The sequence below is a fragment of the Ambystoma mexicanum genome, chromosome 7q (genome assembly GCF_040938575.1).
Source record: "Ambystoma mexicanum isolate Mex_15411 chromosome 7q, UKY_AmexF1_1, whole genome shotgun sequence".
Classification (NCBI taxonomy): domain Eukaryota; kingdom Metazoa; phylum Chordata; class Amphibia; order Caudata; family Ambystomatidae; genus Ambystoma; species Ambystoma mexicanum.
In genome coordinates this window covers 299,698,794-299,719,577 of record NC_090941.1, presented here as the reverse complement: position 1 = coordinate 299,719,577, position 20,784 = coordinate 299,698,794, and the positions used below count along the sequence as shown (strand labels likewise).

At 43.4% G+C, this 20,784-nt stretch overlaps 1 protein-coding gene and 1 non-coding gene across 30 annotated transcripts in view; both read left to right on the top strand.

The window, feature by feature from the left end:
* SCEL (sciellin) overlaps window positions 1–20,784 on the top strand; it is a 500,729-nt gene that overhangs the window by 77,750 nt on the left and 402,195 nt on the right. For all 29 annotated transcript variants that reach the window (XM_069640234.1, XM_069640237.1, XM_069640230.1 and 26 more), the window contains exon 3: window positions 6,402–6,483. In XM_069640234.1, coding sequence (XP_069496335.1) covers window positions 6,402–6,483 — 82 coding nt within the window. The remainder of the gene's footprint in view (window positions 1–6,401; window positions 6,484–20,784) is intronic.
* LOC138528971 (U2 spliceosomal RNA) lies at window positions 5,317–5,501 on the top strand. Its single transcript, XR_011284342.1, has one exon. It is a non-coding gene; the product is annotated as a U2 spliceosomal RNA (small nuclear RNA).

The following is a 20,784-nucleotide window of genomic DNA, read 5'->3' as shown; positions in this document are numbered from 1 at the left end:
CACGTGGTCATCATCACCTGATCAATAACGAAAAATTCACATTGAACAGTTATGACTTGATCCTATTACAGGAAACTTGGCTGACAGTAGAGCCTTCTTGGGACAACCATGCTCTTCATTTTACCCCTGTCCTTAAGGGAGATAAAGGTCGTCCCATGTCTGGTCTCCTGACCGGATCTAAATTGAGTTCCAAAATTAGCATAGTCTTTACCTATGCTCCAAACTCTTATTTCCAATTTACTGTTGTTTCAATTGATGCAATCTTATATGCACTAGTTAATTTATGCTGGAATCCCAAGAGCATTAACGATCAGAGGTTCTTATCCGATGTATCAACTTTGCTGGATTATAATCTTACTGGGAGTAGCTTCGACAATAGCGACTCAAAACACACTTGGTCCCAGGGGTATAACAAAGCTACCATTGATTATATTTCTGTTGATGACAAACTATTTTTAAAATCTAAATCCTTCCAAATTAAATCTATGGTGTGAAGTGAACAATGAATGCTTACCTTTGAGTGGATCGTAACCTTGGCTTCTCCTAAGCAACTTACTTTGCCCACAAAAGGTACAATGTTTGTCAATGGACGCCTGAATCGAATAAATTGGACTGAAACCACATTGATCCAATTTGACCAATCTTTACATTCTGCTTTCCTCCATTCGCGAGTAAATCAATCATCTCGCGACATTCCTTATTATGACCTTATGCAATGTTTTGCTGTTAGAAGCAACAACGATCTATCTCACAGATGTTGTAACCACACTTTCGACGTCGAGGTTAAGAATGTGAAAACTGCAATTCGTTTGCAAAAACGTGAAGCCATGAATCTACCTTTGACTCTTAGATCGAAAGCTCTAACCAAGGCCAAAACAACCTATAGAAATTGGCACCGTTGGCATCGTATTAAATTGTTGAAACAAGATGGTGAGACTATGTTATTAGCCACTTGTGATAAAAACACTGCCCATATCTGGAAAGTGCTGAATCATGCTTTAGCTACCCCTCAGCCTGTCTCAATTACAGTGTCCCTGAGTCTGTGTGGATTAGCCATTTCACAAAAATCTATGCTATTCCCTCTCGCTCAGGCAAAGCATCCAAATCTGTCCCTGATAGCCCTTTTTATATCAACATAACAAAGTCTGATATACTATATTTCATTAATACAATAAGTCAATCAAGGGCCCCTGGCCCCGATGGCCTTTCCAATAAAACGTTCAAGCAACATCCTGAAATGTGGTCGTCAATTCTACAACAAATATTTGAACAAATGAATATAACACAAAACATACCAGCCTCATGGAAACACTCCATAATTGTCCCTGTCCACAAGAAAGGTGATCTTTGTTTGCCTGAAAGCTATAGACCCATTGACTTATTGGATGCCCCCGGAAAGATCTATAGTCGCATAGTTTTGCAGGACATGTGGACCTTAAGAGAGTGCAAAAGAGACCCAATATCAATCTGGCTTTGTCTCTGGGCTAGGCACCTCTATTAATCTGATCACTCTATATATGTTAAAGTCTAAATATTTTGAGTGTTACCAACTGATTTATGTGGCATTTGTGGACTTCCGTATAGCGTTTGATTTGGGTGATCGAGAACGTTTATTTGGTAAACTAAAAAAATACGGTTGCCCTTCTTCTCTTCTAATGTTATTAAGAAGTTCCACAAAAATATCACCATCCAAGTTAGATTATCACTTGATGGCTCTCTATCAGCTAATATCAAGACTCAGTGGGGACTAAAGCAAGGGTATACTTGCATCAACGTTATTCAACCTTTTTTGTTGGATTTAGGAGTGTCCTTCGAAGATGTTTTGATTGATTCGCCAAAATTAGGCCCACAGAAGAATATCTGGCTATTATATGCTGATGATCTTGTATTACTTTCCCAAACTCCAAAGGGCCTGCAAGAGTTATTAAATAAACTGGATGAATATGTCATTAATAACAATCTGACTTTCAATGTTGACAAAACTCAAATATTGTTGTGTGAAAAAAGAAAGAATCCCAAAATGTCAAACTACCAATGGTCCTTCCAGAATAAAACACTTGTGTTGGTACCTCATTACAAATATTTGGGTTTGCCCTTTGCAGGGACCGTGAACAATTTGATCTATGAAGCAACTATGGATGCTAAAATTAGGACACTAATTTCACAAGCAAAGATCATACTGCACAGATATGTTACATTTACAACGGCTCATATATTAACCTTTTTTCTTCAAAAAGTGGTCCCTATTCTTTCATACGGGGCGGATACCATACTACCCAGACCAAGACAATTTTGGCACCGCTTTGAGGGAAAAGTTTGGAAGTCGGTTCTCTGTTTACCAGCCTGCACTCCAATCAGTCTTTTACGATATGTATTGGGCTTCATTTCCATGTCTGGACAAGTGCTCTGGAAGATGTGCAATCTTTACCAAAAATGTTTATTGGGAATGAATGCAACAAACATAGTAGGCATGGTTGCAGTGTAATTCAGACTTCGGAAGCTGAGTTTCCTAAAAAATGGGATAAATGTATTTTAAACTCCCTTGTTGATGCTGGCATAACGATTGATCTATTACTAACTAACCCCGTAAAGGCAAACATTCAACCTTATTGTAATGACTGGATTTTGACACTAACATCTTGTGCATGTTAAGGGGACTTTAATTTGCAACTATTTCCACATAAGAATTTCAGAACAATGGAAAGTTATCTCATTAAATGTCCTTCAGCTTCCGTTAGATCTGAAATGTTAAGACTGCGCCTAAATTTGTGCCCTGCTAATCAAATTCTAGTGAGAAGAGGTTTAATTCACAAAAGCCAAGACTTCTGTCTATTTTGCAAAAACCTTAAACAGCTGGAGACTTTATTACATTTAATAGTAGAATGCCCAGCCCTCATCTCACTACGAGTACAGTACTTTCGTAACTTATTGCAATTCACATGTGCTCACCCCACAAATGAAATATGGAATACTTTGATTACTAGTTCTACAACAGTCATACATACTGTGTTAACTCAATTCATAAAAACTATTTTGCCTCGTGATTTGTATCCAAAGGGAAATTGAGTAACAGTATTCACGTACCTACTCTGAAATGTGTATTGACCAGCTTTAATACTGTTTTTAATACTTTATGAACACAATTCCTTTTATAATTTGGAATCCACTTTTCCTTTTATTCTTGTTTCTTGATACTGAATTGTTGCAAATAATGAATTATGTTTGCAGACTTATATTTTAATTTTGAATCTGTGAAAATGTTATGATCATCATTGTCTTTGAACATTTGTATTCTGTTAATGCTGATTATTATTATTAATTGATGTAAATATATTTTAACCCTGTTGAAAGTAAAAAAATTGAAAGGTTGAATATTTCAGCCAAACAAATAAAAAAAAATTATAAAAAAATAAAATAAAACAAATATTCACCTTTGCTTCTTACCTTCATATAGATGTTGCACCCCTTAGCGATAAAGGCCACATTCTCAGATTTATAAGTCAAGCAGATGTTCCTTTGATATGGAAATTAGTGTAGGGGGCACCATTTTCCAGTCAGCTGTACAACCTTTCACGGGTTGAGTCCCCTTTACGTTCACAAGTCCATTATTTTCATGACCTACTCTTGTTTGTAAGTTGGGGCCATTTTTGGGCTTTGGTGTGTGTATGGCGTGCACCTTTCACCTGCATACGCATGTGTGATTACCAGAGGCCATTTTTCTGGTGGCTACTGCATATTACCTCTTTGGAACTGTGGACTAGCGTACATGCTGCGGTTCACAAACGCTGCTGCGTAGCACCCGTGGCCCAGCAGTGTTGCTCTGGACTACAGTCATACACCTTAGGTTTTACACAGGCAACACCCATGCGAATGATGCCGAGGAAATCAACACTACCACTCACACTCACTTTAGATGTGCAACTTTCACATGAGTAAAATGCACCCATTCACGAAAGGACAAAGCAGTTCAAATTACTCACATGTCCATTATCCTGGGTGAATCAGCCCACCGGGGCCCCACAAAGTCAATTTTCTAATGCTCAAGAAAATTTGAGTAATTTGCATTAATATAATCTCTTGTAAATCTGATGCATTTCACTCATCAAGGTGGTGTAAGGGCAGCCTTCAATTCCTAGTGTGACGAACTGAAGAGGGACACAATACAAGGTAGCACCCTTTTTAGAACGTTGCTATCTGCTCAGCCAATCAGGATTGCAGAATTCTGGGCACTAATCTCTGAATGGCTGCCAGTCTTCACCCGCTCGCTCCTTTTGCTCTACTCTGGTGGTGCCACCGTCACTTCCGGGTTCCTCGCTGTCCTAGGGTGAGCAGACATCCTGGTTTTTGGAGATCAGTCGCACCTGTTTACACCAGGTCCCCCTGTCCCAGCGAGCTTCTGAAAAACAGCTAAATGTCCCGATTTTAGAAAACTACTTATGCTAGATTCTTATTATAGCACTTCTCAAATAAAAGGTGAACGCAGATCCGGTTTCAACCACAGGGAAAGCCTTCTGTGAGGAAAAGACAGTTTAAGCACCCCTTATTGCTGCCAGAAAGACAGAAGGCTCAACAAAGTAAAGTGTGGAGAAGTGACGGGAGTGAATGGAGCATAAGGAATGATATGATTGGGAGAGGGAGCAATCGAAGTTATTAAAATGAAAGATGGATTCAGGGAGATGGAGGTAGAGAAGTGACACATATATACACAATGCTACCATGCACTCAACTCCTCTGAGGAGAAAGACTCCAAATCACACTGAAAAGAATCAAAATGGTAAAATGCTCCTGCAATAACCCTGAAATGGTCCAAAGAGAAGCCACAGATACCCAAACAATGCATGAGATGTAGTAAACCCTTTTGATGTCCTTTTTCTATATTTAACTTTCCCAGTTTTTGCTTTGCATAATCTGGTCACTGTACGCTCCTCTCCCCTCCCCCTCTTTGGTCATTACACTGTGGAGCACTCTCTCTGGCATCCATCTGCACCTGGGCCCTCAGTCTTGATTCACCCATTGCTGGCATAGCCCACGCCAACTGAGCCCATCCTTCCCACTGCAGGTATGTGTCTCCATGACAATGTGGCAGGCAGGGATGGCATGTCCTGCTTTTTCCCCCCAATCCTCTCTTTTTTGTGGGCTGCCTCGTGCTTGTTAGAAAGAGAAGTACCTGAATTCTGTCACCCTTTTCTCAGCAAAATGTGTCAACACTCAGTCATAAAATTGTAATAATGTCATCCAAAGGGAAAGAACAGTCTGAGAAATCATATACGATGCAGCTCATATCCCCCTAATGATAACAATAATAATGTATTTCTTATCGCTTCTCGGCCTTTTGGCTAAGATCAAGTGTAGCATCTGTTCTTATCAGTTTAATATCTAAGCAAAAATAAAACCAAAAAAAAAATAATAACGTATTTTTTATATAGTGCTACACACCCATAGGTCTCAGAGCGCTCAGTTAATGTTTGGGATCTACTGCTCCCGCATAATGTTAATCTTCTCGGGGCTTGCTGGGCCTTATCCACTACGGAACCTGCTTTTGGTGCTCCAGCCTAACTTGGGCAAATTGTGATGATCCCTTCGATGGCCGTGCCTTGGAAATGCCCGAGCCAGTCTTGGGAGGATAGCTCAGGGGCAACGTGCTCGCCTTGGAAGCAAGATGACGCGGAGCAACACAGGTTCGATCCCTGGGTCCGCGCTTAGAATCCTCTGGGTATTAAGCGCGTTATAACTAACCTATCATATCATGTCATAGCGTGCGAGTCCCTCCAACGAAGCGCTTATTTTTCTGGGCGCATCCTGGAGTGACTAATTTGCATCCCGGCAAGGGGTGACTAGGCCCCCAATGATCCTGGAGTCAACAAATTGAGTACAAAGAAAGTGGGTATCAATGGGTGAGCAATCTGGCATGAAGCGCAATGAAAACATGCTTCATTATGATTATTATGATTAATATTATTATTATTATTATTTCAAACATTTGGGTCATCGCGTCCAGAATGAAGGCCATTTTCTTTGAATTCAGGATATGGATCCTCTTATGGCGATGATACCAGTGCCATGTTGACATTATTACAGCTACATGTATAAGTTTTACTAACTGAGAAATGTGCACGAAAGTCCAGAAACCTTCTACGTGTAATTGCAATAGTGATACACTATTAAGGTATGCTCACCTCCAAAAAGTTATGTTTTTTCCCAAAAACATCACGCCATTAAGGAGTCTTTTTCAAAGTTTTCAAAACCGAATATGATTGGCCCTTCAAATACATTAGGACATTTAGTTCATTAACAGGGATAGTACACAAAGAGTACATTAATAGTTTTCCTGTTGGTTGAAGCACTGTGATTTGCATTTTCATGACATTTGAATGTGTTTTTCTTCCTCTACTTCCTAACAGAAGCCAAGAGCTCAACACTGGGATCTCGGAGGACCTTACTTCAGGACAACAGCTGGATCAAGAACAAGCCCGAGGAGGAAATGTAAGTGGAGAGGCTTCTAGCTCAAGCTCTAGCCCGTGGTGCTGCAACCATGGCTCTCTAGATGATTTGCACTACAGCCCCCATAACTCTCAGTCAGCACAGGGAATTATGTGGCATCATGGGAGCTGCGGTCCAAATCATCTGGAGAGTGCTGCCTGAAGACCCCTGTATCCCATTGTTTGCACAGGGCCTTTGGTAACGTTGGCTCAGTGAAGTAGGCCTGTAAACTGAATCGATGCAGAACTGTCTCTTGTTTGCATTATTTGGCCAGCACTAATGGTGCCCACATTGGTACAGCACAGCTGAGCCTGGGCGACACTTATGCTTGTAACTAGATACAATTCTTTCCTCAACAGGAGTCTTCTGGTGTCCAGAGCTAACCGATTTACCGCATGGTTAGTCAATATGTATGGATTTGAACTGTGACCTTTGAGCGCTCGCATTTCTCCTGTGTAGGACCCCCAGTGTGGGCTTTACATTCTGGAATGGGTATTGTAAAGTGCCCTCATCGTTAAGAAATACGTATGGATATTAACCGTGACCTTTGAGATCTTACATCTCTTTTATGCAGAATCCCACGTGACAGATACAAGTTATGAAATAGGGATTGCACAGTGCTGTGTGCTCTGATCGTTACTGTGGTGTATGCGCATGCGTGCAGATCCCTTTCCTCAATGCGACCATTCAGGTTTCTTATTGTGGCGTTTTCCCCTTTAAGAGTGTGTGCCGTGACTCCATCATGACTGGCTCCCAATAAGAGGAGCCTCAGCTGCCACGTGCAGTGGTACGGTGGCAGACTCCATGCCGGGCACTTCTGTCTCTGTGTCTCTTTTGTGGCCTACAGGCTGATGCAGTGTGACCATAGTACTGCAGCCCCCCTGCAGTTCTGGGTGCCCCTGGATTGGTATATGTAGCCTGAGTGTCCCCAGGACACTGTCCAGCCATGTGCTCACTCCCAGCTTGGTAAGCCCGAGTGATCCTGGTGATAGGTCAAGGCCGTGTGACCACAGCACCACTCTGGAGGGCCTGTGTGATCACAGCGATCTCATCTGCTGTGTGCCCTCAGCCCTGCACCTGGCTGCCCTGTGAGACCACGAGCCAGCCCCATAACACCCACATCCAAGATTTGCCTCATGCTAGTCAATAATGATGGATTTGTGCTGTGGCCTTTGAGATCTCGCTTTTCTCGTGTGCAGGACCTCAAGTGAGGGCTACAAATTCTGGAATGGGGCTTGCAAATTGCCCTGCGTGCGAATTCATTTTGTGGTGGTTGCGCGTGCGCGTTGTTATCTTTGTGTTTAATGGAGGTGGGTAATAGCTATCTTGGGACCTCAGCAGTACAGGCTTCCTGTGTGTGTGGGCTATCATATGTGTGCCATGCTCACCATAGTTTGCCTGGTTTAAGTGCTTGCGTAAGCGATCTGTGTGCCACATGTAGTTAGAGGAAGTCGCTACACTGAGTACCACTGCGTTGTGTAATAATACCACCTCTTTTTACTCGGTCGAGAATCCAGCATTAATGGCTTGGGTAATAATACCACCTATTTTTACTTTGTCTAAAATCCAGCATTCATGGCTTGGGTAATAATACCACCTCTTTTTACTCTGTCGAGAATCCAGCATTAATGGCTTGGGTAATAATACCACCTCTTTTTACTCTGTCGAGAATCCAGCATTAATGGCTTGGGTAATAATACCACCTCTTTTTACTCTGTCGAGAATCCAGCATTAATGGCTTGGGTAATAATACCACCTCTTTTTACTCTGTCTAGAATCCAGCATTAATGGCTATATAAAACACCATACAATATTCACATTACCATTATTATTTGTATTGTTATTTTATGCTGTGTTTTATATTCCATATTGTGCTCCCCTGCCATTTGCATGGTCTTTTGGTGCTAGTTGACCTGAAAAATAAGCGGGTTGGGTTTGATTAGCGATGACAGAGGACGCACGCAAGATACTTTTGCTGTTGTGTTGGTGCGTGCAGGTCGCAAGAGTCTGGGTTCTGTGCGTGGGCTTCTAGTGGATTTTTGTTGAGGCTACGTGCGGACAGATTGTGGAAACGTTGCACCGGTGTAAGTGCAAAGTTGCACGGTAATAGCACTAGAGCAACGTTTGCCCTGTTTAAAAAAAACACTGGAACATATTAGAACACCGTTGCACCAAGACAAGTGCAGTTTGGCATGGTTTAAGCACCAGGACAAAAAATTGCCCTACAGCAAAAAAGATGCATTTTGGCATCAGGTGCTAATACCGTGCAACTTTGCACTTGCAACCGGTGCAAAGTTTGTGTAATCCGGCCCATGCAGTGTCCTGATGCAGTGTGGGGCGTGGTGTGCCCATAGAACAACGGCCTGTTGGTTGAGGTTGTCTCATACAAGTTGGTGGACGAGTTATAGATTTCTGATCTGTGTGTGTGTTATTCATATTATTATGCAGACATTTGAATTGAAGGCTGCTTCATTTAATATCCATCTCTTATGATGTCTGTGTGGGTGGATTGGCTTTGAAAAGTAGTTATCTCTTTTTAATGTAATATATGTCTACATACATTCGAAGACAATTTTAGGCAGCAGGAAATGTGAGCATGTTTACGTGCTTAGAACACAGCTTTGTGTTGAGAGGCCCAGTGCACAATGATTGTTCATTTTATCTTTTTTACACACAAATAAGACAAGCAATTCGAGCAGTAATTCATGGATCGCAGTACATTTACAAGAATGAAAGGCAGAACACGGGGGAATTGTCCATCTGCTGGGCGATCCTTATTACGTTATGTTTCTGTCCCTCTGCATAATTAATTTAAAGCAGAAGCCTGCCTTGCCGCGGGGTACGCCCCCCCCCTTTCAGATCCTATTTACCGCCACAAGGTTTATCGTCAATTCTTGTTTCAATATCTGAGCAATGCACCCACGCTGCAACCTAGTCCCACCGTCTTGCCCTGGATGCTGTCTGATTAGGGGTTTATAGCAGAGGCTTCGTGCTAAGGAAGGACTCGGCTAAAATGTCATTTATGGGAAAGAAAAGACGTCACAGACTCGCCCAGAGACGGTGCCGCTGATTTCAAGGGGATGCAGTATCAAGCTTCTCATAGCTGCTGTAAATACGCCCGATATGTTCCATTAAAATATGTTTTATTTATCTCATAGTTTTATACAGCAGGTCACACATTGGAAAAGCGTGATTCAGAGATAAGCACGAACCTGGCTACTTTACAACGAGGCGAGAAGAAACACAATATCGAGCCAGAGGGGGCCTGAGTAAGTTGAGTGGGGGAGGGGTGGCGGAGCAGTGGGCTGAGACTAAATGAGGATGGTGGTGAGGCAGAGGGGACCAGCAAAGGGTATTGAGAGTTGGAAAAGCCTGCAGAGACAGGGGATAATGCAGGCTTTGAGCAGGTGTGATAAGGAATGGAGACTAAATATGAATGTAGCCTACTTTGTAGCCTAAATGGTGCATTGGGTTTGTTTCTGGGCAGGTGGGTTCCCAGCATGGGGACCCCACGCTAATCTATTTTATATAGTGCCATCTGCTTCCTTTCACTTCATGTCCAGCCCCTACTCAGTGTGGTGTCTGTGGTGCCTCTGGGTCCTAGTGCCTCTTATCATGACTCAGCAGATGAGATCCAATGTGGTGGCTGCAGTGTATCTGAGTCCTAGTACCTTTTATCATGACTCAGCAGATGAGATCCAGTGTGGTGGCTGCAGTGTATCTGAGTCCTAGTACCTCTTATCATGACTCAGCAGATGAGATCCAGTGTGGTGGCTGCAGTGCATCTGGGTCCTAGTGCTTCCTATCATGACTCAGCCAGTAAGAGTGGAGAAATTGAAGTGAAAGGAATGAGATCCGTTGTTAGAAAGTATACTTGAAGCAGGGAAGGTCCTGACCTTTGCAGGAAGCAGCAAAATGCTAAAGATGCTAAGAGACTTATTAAAACCGACTGTGCATCTGTTGAATACGTACTCTCCTTATCAAAAGCACATTCTTACCTAGTAGTCAGTTCAGTGGGATCCAATCAGTGAACAGAATATCTGACTGGAACAAAAACTACCACTGCTAATATTCTGGACGAGGACTCATGGCGTCTCCCACTGGAAGTTTTCTCCTCAGCTTTCATTGCCATTGCACAGTGAAAGCACTATTGCAAAAACCATCTACGCACATCGGCATGGAGGGCCTGAAGTAGGATGGATCTAATCATAACCGCAGGCTGATTCATTTATTTCAGGCATGCTAACGCTCGTCTAGCCTCATGTCATTTTGGATTGTCCCAGGGCCCCTTTCTGTGTCCCATCCTATTTAATACCCACTTCAAACAAATAGATGACAAATCTAACCTTTCGGTATTGGTTGCGCTATATCAAGCTGGTTACTAGTCTTGCTATCGAAGATTTACCATAGAACATAAAATGCATTGAAAGTTATCCAACAAAAAATGTTCCATCAAGTTGCCATACATAACGTGCAAAGTGTTTATGCATCGTGCATCGAAACCCTTTCATCGAATAGGGTTTCGTTATATAAACACTTTACTTTTTTTGCATGGAAATTCGATGAACCATGCTTAACGTTATAACATTACAGGCAGCTGTCCAGTGCTGAAATTTATAATTTTAACACTGGACAGCTCCCTGTAACTTGTGGTACTTATTGTTTATTGGGGGGTCCCCCCAAGCCTCTCTCAACCCTAGGGGTCCTCCCCACTAAGCCTCCCCCAATCCCCATTTAAAAAAAATGTAACCCTTGTCCAGTGCTGAAATCTTTAATATATTTCAGCACTGGACAGCTCCCTGTAACTTTTGGTATTTATTGTTTATTGGGGGGGGGGGTGTAACCCCTACCCCAACCCACAGGGGTCCTCCCTCCTATTCCCCCAAGCCCCATTTTTTTATTTGAATTTTTTTATTAGTTTTTCCAACAAGTGCCAAACAGTACATGTTAATTTCACATTTCAGAGTAATAAAGAGTGCTTGTAAAAATAAAAGACAACAAGAAGAAGATAACAGATGCGTTCGTGATTGGCTGACACTTGTCCCATGATCCCCTCCCCCCTCCCTTACCTCCCCCTACCCTCCCCTAACACAGCTTTAATAAATATATAACTAAACCCAGTTGAACAGAATAATAGGTGCTTCAATCAGCACCGTTCAGGTTAAATGTTTGTGCAAGGCTTGGATCACTTTTTTCAAATTTTTCAACCCACTAGTGTGAGCTTGCGGACTACTTGGGGCGATTTTCCATGCAATCCTTGTTAATCACATTGGTGTGTTTTGTCACTTAGTCTTACAGAATCCCAGTGGGCCGAGTAAAATTCTAGGAAGGGCAGCCCCCAAACCCCATTTAAAAAAAAAAATAACCCTTTCCTCAACCCATTGAATTTTCAACCCAAACATACATCTATTTTAAAGGCATGTTTGAGTTGGAAATCCATAGAAATTCATTCAAGGAATATGCTTTTCGATAGAAAAGCATTTTAATGAATTAATTTTGATGGATAATGATTCGATGGAAATATTTGCGATGGAAAGACTGCATACCATTAAGCTACAGTGACATAACTTAACAACAAATATGTCAAGCATGGCATCGTCCACCAACAACACACAGATTATTTTTAGCTGTACCCAGAATGCAAGGCTCTCTGTGAGGTTGAAAACATCATATTGTCTGAGACGCTCAACTCTGGAACCTTGCAACACAACCAATGTCCTCCTCAACACTGAGCCCAACCAGCTGGCAAGTAGGAAATTGTGAAACCACAACTGTCCCAAGCATACCACCACCCTACTGAGGAAAGCAGCACCTAAAGGACATTGACTCTTGAACATTGTGCTATACCAGCACATGTAACTTAACACAACATAACCCAACAACACAAAAAAGACCATACCAACAGCATATGCCTGTGTACTTTGTACCCAGGGCATCAAGTGGATACTATTGAATAGTGATAGTAAAGCATGTCTCTAAAGTGGAACCAGATAAAACAGTATTTGTATCTTCCTGCCACCCTAATATTGTGTAGGAGATTGGGGAAATACAATTTTGCAAGAATGTGAAAAATCAGCCTATCTTTCTGAGGCAAATTTCTCTTGTACAGCTCTTTAACTAGAAACACCTTGTCCTTATGTTAAATAAAGTCTTGACCAGAACAGTTCACATCATAACATGAGCCGTTGCCTTTAGGGGTGTCACCCTATGCCGGTTATTGGAGGATCCAGCTCACGTTAGTTTCATTGGAGGTCCAGAGACAGGGTCCTGCCTCCCCTGTCACCAGTTTGCTCCTCGTGACCATTGCAGAGTGCTCCGCCGTGGAGATCTCACAGAGGAGTGCAAGTGACAACCCCAAGCAAAACAAAAGCCAAATGTAGAAAAACATTCCCAAGTGTCTAGATGCGGAACAAGATGCAAAAGGGAATGGGGACAAAAGGTAAGAAAGAGGGGGAGCGAAAACCGAAGAAAGAAAAAGGCTTAAAGGGGTAAAGAAGATGATGAACAGAGGGTCACTGAGCATGTTTAGACTGAAGATGTCCTCAGTCTAGCTCCCTTTTCCCATGTCCTGAAAAAGAAAGAAACCTTGCTGCCATTTTGGGCTGGTTTCTCTGGGTGAGTAATGTGGTGTGCATTAGGCGTGGGCATCATCTTGGATGGAAACACGTCATAACAACATAGACTATGGTGTAGAGGGCGGCCATCTTGTTATGGGCACATTTCCTGAGAACTAGGAATAAGCACACACTGCACGCAAGTCTTCTCGTGACTCGCTGCCAGGAGAGGTGACATGAGATCCCAGTGTGGCTTTTGCCGTGCCCGTTGTGATCTTACCCTGCTCACGGAACCCGCAATGGCTGCTGGATGAGTAGAGTGCAGATCTTGCAAGGGGTGGCAGGCTTTGGCACCAGTTAATATCGGCCCGTGGGGCCCAAGCCCCAACAATAATGAATGTGCTGGGGCTCGGGTGTTGGCACCAAGCTTTGATGACTGGTATCAGTCAAAGTTACCTGCTGTGTTTTGATTTACATTTAATTCCTTCTGCTTTTTTTAACCAAGCTTTAATTAACAACCCTTTTGCCTATTAATGGCTGTCAGCTAGCGGCAACTATTAGGACATAGGTTGTACGGTCAGATGGATTTCCATGACCCTTTTAAGCTTAACAGCTGCTAGTTCTCGTTGTTGACATTGTGGTGGCCATGCACACATTCAATGACAACCAATGCCTTGGTATGGGTTCTAGGTCAAAAGACCTATTTAGAAAAACCAAACGAAAACAAAATGATTTAGAAAGACTGCTCTGTGACCGTAGAGAGCGCTCTTTCTAAATCAAACTGTCAGCCCCTGCGACACACACGAGTGCGCGCAGGGGCTGAAAGGCACGCCAAGACCCAGAAGTGGCCACGAAGGAGAACTGTTAAGTATGTGTTTGTGTGTGTGTTGGGTGTACGTGTTTGTGTTTGTGTTATGGTGTGGGGGGTCTTGGGAGGGGAGGGAGGTGGTGGGGGCTGAAGGAGGGGGTTTTGGAGGTGAAACACCCTGATTTGTGGCAAATGGGGCAAGAGAGGGTGGAGGGTGGGAGGTAGATGGGGGGCGTGGTTCGAGTAAATGTAATTTTTCTGTTTTTGTAGGCCGCCTAAAATCGGCCAAAATAAATCGGTCTTTGGTTAGGCGACCTACAAAAATCGAAACAATGACAGAACCCTGGTATGAGGATCACCTATTCTCCCTACTAACCTTGCTAAAATGCCCCATACTCCGACCAACTACGCCACACACATATGTTAATCCCCACAACCACACATGCACCAAACAGCAAAACTCCACACCTCCTTCAATAACTCACACAATCGCACCACAGTCAATACATTTCTACCACATAGACACAAAAGAACACTGATTCATGGAACCGTGCAAAGTGTATTTTTGCAGTGCAAAGTCCGGGCAAAGTCAGCGCATAGTCATTTTTTGCAGTACAAAATAACTTTGCCTGGACTTTTGCTAAGTAAGCTGCGATGGGGGGAGCAGCAATGCATGGATCCATCCCCCTTGCCCCCAAAGAAGGTCTCACCCCCCGGGGAGGCCTGCAGGAGTAAGCTAGGCCATATGGAAAAGGATTGTAAGGCTGATAGGCACGGGCGCAGTTTGCAGCTTGGAATTGAGCTACAGGGGAGTAAACTGCTGAGCCAGTCAATATTCTGCCCGGATCCCATAATGTTTGTATATTTATATAGCATGCAAACCCCTGAGGTATCTAGGCGCTTACACTTAAGAGATTAGTTTCAGTGCTTCAGGTTACAGAAAAGGAAGTGTAAGAGGTGAACTACATACAACGTGGAGGTAATACATCATATGCAAAGTGCAGAAGAGAAGTACATGGTGATCACATCCATTGAGCCTGCCCCCAAGTTGCAAGGTGGCAGCAGCACACAGATGCAAAGTCAAATTAATCGGCAAATACATGGTGCCTACCCCATGCTGCAGGGCAGCAGCAGCACACAGATGTGAAAGTCCAGCAATGGGCAAATACATGGTGCCTACCCCATGTTACAGGGTGGCAGCAGCACACAGATGTGAGAGTCCAGCAATGGGCAAATACATGGTGCCAACCACATGTTTCTTGGCGGCAGCGGCACACAGATGCATAAGTCCAGCAATGGGCAAGTACATGGTGCCTACCCCATGTTGTAGGGTGGCAGCAGCACACAGATGTGAGAGTCCAGCAATGAGCAAATACATGGTGCCAACCCCATGTTGCAGGGCGGCAGCGGCACACAGATGTGAAAGTCCAGCAATGGGCAAGTACATGATGCCTACCCCATGTTGCAGGGCGGCAGCGGCACACAGATGCAAAAGTCCAGCAATGTGCAAATACATGTAATGGATTGGAAAGTGGTTTTTATCACTACAAAACTATAATAAGTGAGTAGTGTGTGAGAATGTTTCTGCTGCTCATGGCGTGTAGAAACCATGGCAGTCGGGCGCAAGCACAGATTCTTGAGGAAGTTCAGGAGGGCAGTGGATTGCCTCTAAGCAGGCAAATGGGATGGTGCACACCTGGACATGACAAGGAGTTGGGAGCAGATGCAGACCTTCATGGTCGATGACAGCCAGAAGGGAACTGATGGCGTAGGAGAGGCGGTGTGTTGGCTTGACGGCATTCCTCCAGATCTTCCAAGAAAAGAACCTGGTGCTGACGCATCGTTCTAAGTGACGTGGCCCTCACCACAGCAATAGAGGAAAGGAAGTAGCGATGTTTGCACTCCAGTCAGTGCCTTTCTGCATGTGCCACTAACGAGCAGGAAGGAAGCTGGAGAAAGCATGGGAAGAGGGCAAGTGTGCATGTAGAGGGATGTGGGTGACGTGCGAATTGTGGATATGAGGTGCAGAGAGCAACGTGCACGGGTGTCAACAGTTGGATTGACTTGTGTGGTGAGAGACACTGTTCAAAATGACTGATGTGTCAGTTTGAAAAGGAACACGGATCGAACATCGAGAATGCAAGGATTCTCAAAAGAGAGCGAGGACCGAGCTGTGGTTCATAAAGGAATGTGATACCTTAATACGCAGATGCCTTTGGGCTTGACATGCTATATAAGCAACACAAATACAAATAAATAAAATAAATAGTAATACAGCTTATGACGTTATGCTGTATCTAATGTGGGTGCGGGTGTGTGTGCGTGTGAGAATGGCGGTATGTTCTCAAAGGGGCATAGATGTTTGTAGCTTATCAATGTACTAAATCAGTCATGGATGTATTTAATTTAGCGCTTCGCATGCAGTGGTCGAAGTGTACCCAAAGAAGTAGTGGAACTATGTTCCCAGCTGGCCTGCCGCTCAAGGGGGGCCACGGTCACCTCTACAAAAATGCTGCCCCCCCCCAACCGGCAGAGGCGCTACCATCATCAGCTCACGCCTATGAGAAATGCCTGGGGGGGCCACTGCTGCCGCCGCTCCCCACAAACCCAATTGCCATGCCCCCTCCCACGCACAATCCAAACCCCCAAACAAACACACCTGATGTTTAAGGGACTGTTCAGTGCACTGCACTGAAGTGCAAGATTTAGTGTGCACAGGTAAAAGAGCAGGGAGGCACAGTTAGGGATGGATATCAACTATAATAGTTTTGTGGAAATAGGTTATCGTTGCACTGTGCATTGCTACATGTTATGGATGTATTATGATGAGTTAGTGAGATTCTACATATGTGCCAAATGATGTGGCTGTAGTGTTTTGGGACATTGCATCGATATGCATGTTATGCATGAACTATGGATTAGTTGCTGATGTCTATTGGAGCACTGAAGTGTGCACCGCGTTGTTATGGATTTTTGGTATTGTTTGTTAGGCCTTGACGGAGGGATGTGTTGTATATTGGTTACTGAGCCCCGGAAGCGTGTGCCATATGTTGTGGACTAAGGGCCTGATTCGGGGAATTTTTTGTACAGTTCAAAGTGACTTTACACTGCTGATACAAACCCTAATTCATGGAACTCTGCAAAGTGTATTATTGCAATGCCAAGTCAGTGCAAAGTCAGTCAACATGAACTTGCACTGCCTTTGCACTGTAAAAATACACTTTGAATCAGGGTGTGTGTCCGCAGTGCAAGGTCACTTTGGGCAGTGCAACACATTCCATAAATCTGGCCCTTAAGGTGTATTGTTTATTTGGTTATATGTGATTACATTGTAAAGAATGAAACTAATACGATTTCTTCAAATTTGATTTCTTTAATTCAAATCGGCTGCAAATATATGGGGGGAGTGGGATCTTGCCTAGCCCCCGCAGTCCCCCCTAACTTAATTATCACGATAACCCCCCAAATATATTTTCAGCCAAATTCAATTAAAAAAATGCATCCAATTGGGATACGACGAATTCTTCCACGATGTAACTTCCCTATCCTGTTTATTTGGCTTCACTGAAGTGAGCCATTGTTATGGATGCATTTTGTATGGGTCTTTGGGCACTGGAAGTGTGTGCCAGAGGTTATGAATGTGTTTCCTATAGCTTATTTGGCATCTCAAATGAGTGCCAGAGGTGATGCATGTATCACTAATGTTTAGTGCAGCACCACTGGTGTGGGTGTGCATTAGTTATGGAAGTATTGTGTATGTGTTATTAGGCAATATAGAAGTGTACCAGATGTTGTGGTTCTAGTGTATTGAGTGTTAGGTCTCAGCGGAGTGAGCCATTTGTCATGAATCTGTTGTGCATGGTGTAATGGGGCTTAACAAATAGGTAAAACAAAGAGGTGATGGCTGTAAGGTTTAGAATTAATCTTAATCTCTGACATTGCTCTGGGCAACCCTCCAGACCCCCCCTTCTTTACCTGCCAAGCCATTACAAAAGGGGAGAGACCATATGCAAATCAGGCTTGGTCCCACCCCAGAAGGGGCAGTCCAGCCCGAACTGCTAGGTCACATCCCTTCTGCAGAAGACCACAAGCATCCCCAGACATGTGTCAGCCCTGTTGGGCCTCATTAGTGAGGAGTAGCTTGGGTCTCTCAGCCTAGCAGGCACAGGACCCACGTCTGGGCATACCCGCCCCACTCAGAATGACAAATCAACAACAAACAGACGATGGCTGGAAGGTTTATAATTAATCTTAACTCTGGCATTGCTCGTGGCAACCATCGAGACCATAGTTCTGAACCCCTTTTGCAATGTTGCTGGCGGGGTAAAAAACTGTGGAGTGGAAGGTTGCCAAGAGCAATGCCAGTGGTTCAGATTAGTTTGAAACCCTCCCATCATCATTTTTTTTTATAGGTGCCAGGATTTATAGAATAGATAAAAAAGTATAATGGTGCCATACTGGTGCCAGGGTTATGTCATTGTCATCCAAAACGTCATTGGGTTGCTTTTGGGTGACATTTGTTATAGATTGGCTGTATTGCCATTGTCACTAGTTGCCATTTATGGTGCCACCTGTTCAGCATTGTTGTGTCTTCGGTAAGGAGAGAAGGTATGTTGTATCTGGCTTGTCATTGTTGGTTCAGTAAGGAGAGGCAGTGTCTGGTATCTGGCTGGTCTGTGTGGTGGTGTTACACTTCCACACCTGCGGAATGTGGAATGGTTGCCGTAGTGTTATGTCCCAGGTGTTCCACTGAAGGCATTAGGAAACTGTAGCCTGGGTGGTGGGCACCTGCGGGCCCTTGTTACTGTACATACTTGACATGTAACTAATTGATAAAGCAACTTACCTGGAAGACATCACTGCGGTGTCCGCTATCTTACTTTGTAACATTGCACAGAACTGTATTATTGCTTTCATGTGTGTTTTGCAAAAAATGTACTCTACATAGATAACTATAGGTAGCAAAGTCTCAAAATGTAACTTTTTTTTCTGGAATAGATGTGGCAAACTTCATTTCCGCAGTTAAGGGAAGATGTCTTCACAAACACCGTCATATTGTTGGTAGTCTTTAACTACACTTTCGGTCTTTACACTGATCAACTTTTAAAACATCAATAAGGAAAACGAAAGGCATCGAACTGAGACATTTGTGGCAATTATTACCTAGTTTATAAATATCAAACTTCAAAGGTTTAACTGCACTATTAACTTTCACAAAGTCTGTACGGTCCTTCGTTGTTGCCAAGAAACTGCGAAATTGCTTCAAAATGTATATGGGCTTTTGGGTTAAGGGTTAAAAGAGGGGTTGGGGTTTTTGGGATGGCGTTTGTAATGAAGGGAGGAAGGGAGATTTGGAGTTGAAGTAATTTCAACTAAGTAAATTACCACCAAGTAATTTACTTTGTGGAAATGGCATGGAACCGTCTGTACTGCAAATCTTATTCTTAGTAGGCATCCTTGAGAACCAATCGATTTTTTTTTTAGAAAAACAACTTTAGGCTGCATCATTCTACTATGTGTTCTTGCAATATTATCTGTTACAAATACGTAGGGCCTGATTCACAGAGCCTTTTCCAATGGGTGCATCCCATTGAAACACACGTAGGGAATCAGGGCCTTAGACTGTTGCCCGATAGTCCTGTTAAAACGGCACGTTTATGTTACACTGTCTTTCACGTAGACTTTCAAGGGATGTGTGTTCCTCCTCCATTTACTTTGGCTACATCTCAAACTGCCTCATCCCGCAACTTCCCACACTGGTTTATTGGGACTTACTTATGAGTCGTGTGCATCACGTATATTTTCCTTATAGAGTATGGTGTCCATTGTATTGAGCTTCACAATAGTTGCAAAGGTGTTTACATTATGAAACTCAATGAATTGCATTTTCTTAATGATAAGTACATTTGGCAATGGCGCATATGCGGGCGTTTGACTGTAATCAAAAGGCCAGGCAATTTGCATTGTTGGATCAACAAAATGATTCTTTACTGTGACAGCCCCGGCGCTAATATGAACCCATTCAAGTTCCGGTCTGTCCAGTTTGTCGTTACATTGGAATTAAAGCTGAATGAGCTCAACATATAATCAGAGGACATTTTGGACTTCGTTATAGAAATGGCTGTTGACTATAGCTGGCGAGAGTATGTATGGAAATGCAATCCTTTGGCAGTGAAATGAAAAAGGAGCTTTTGACATGACACAGCACCAAAAATATCAAACTCTGCTTCTTTCTGCAAGGTTATTAAAAGAAGCATACACAAATTGGTCCACTTTGTTTAGAATGTTAAGGCATCTTTTTCTTCCTTTTGAGAAGGTATCCCATATGACAAAATCCTCCATAATTGTGAGACACATTGCAACCCTATCCTTGCCCAGATGAAAAGATGAGAGTCCTACCATACATCAAGAAACTGGTAAGGATCAAGAGGACAATCTTTCATGTGAAGTTGTTCGGGCATCATAAGCTTGCAGAACCTTGTGCTGATAGGTCTACCAATCACCCAGAACATGGCGAGCCCATGTGAGTATTTAGATTCCAGGGTGCAAGATGCAAACTGTTGTGAGTTATCTGGGCCTACCAGCCCATGCTTCATTGTGTCTAGGAAAGGATGCTCTGAAGAAGGAACAGACAGTGAGAAGGGACACACAGAATGATCATCTTTTAGCCATCTTGAATTTTAAAGAAGGAACACACACTGTGTATACACTTAGACTTGTAGAATTGTTGAAAACTACCAGTGAACTCATTAAAAAATTTGCTCAGCTGTATCAGTGGAATCTGTGAGAAAACGGAAGGTTTTCTCACTCCTAGTCCCCCTGGATCCTCTGCACAGGTGGCCAAGGAAAGGGCATCGCTCTTGAATCTTGACAATGTGGGGGGGAGAAGCAGAGTCCTTGGGGATTGGGAGCGAGGTGCAACCAGGTGAGACATGGTATCCC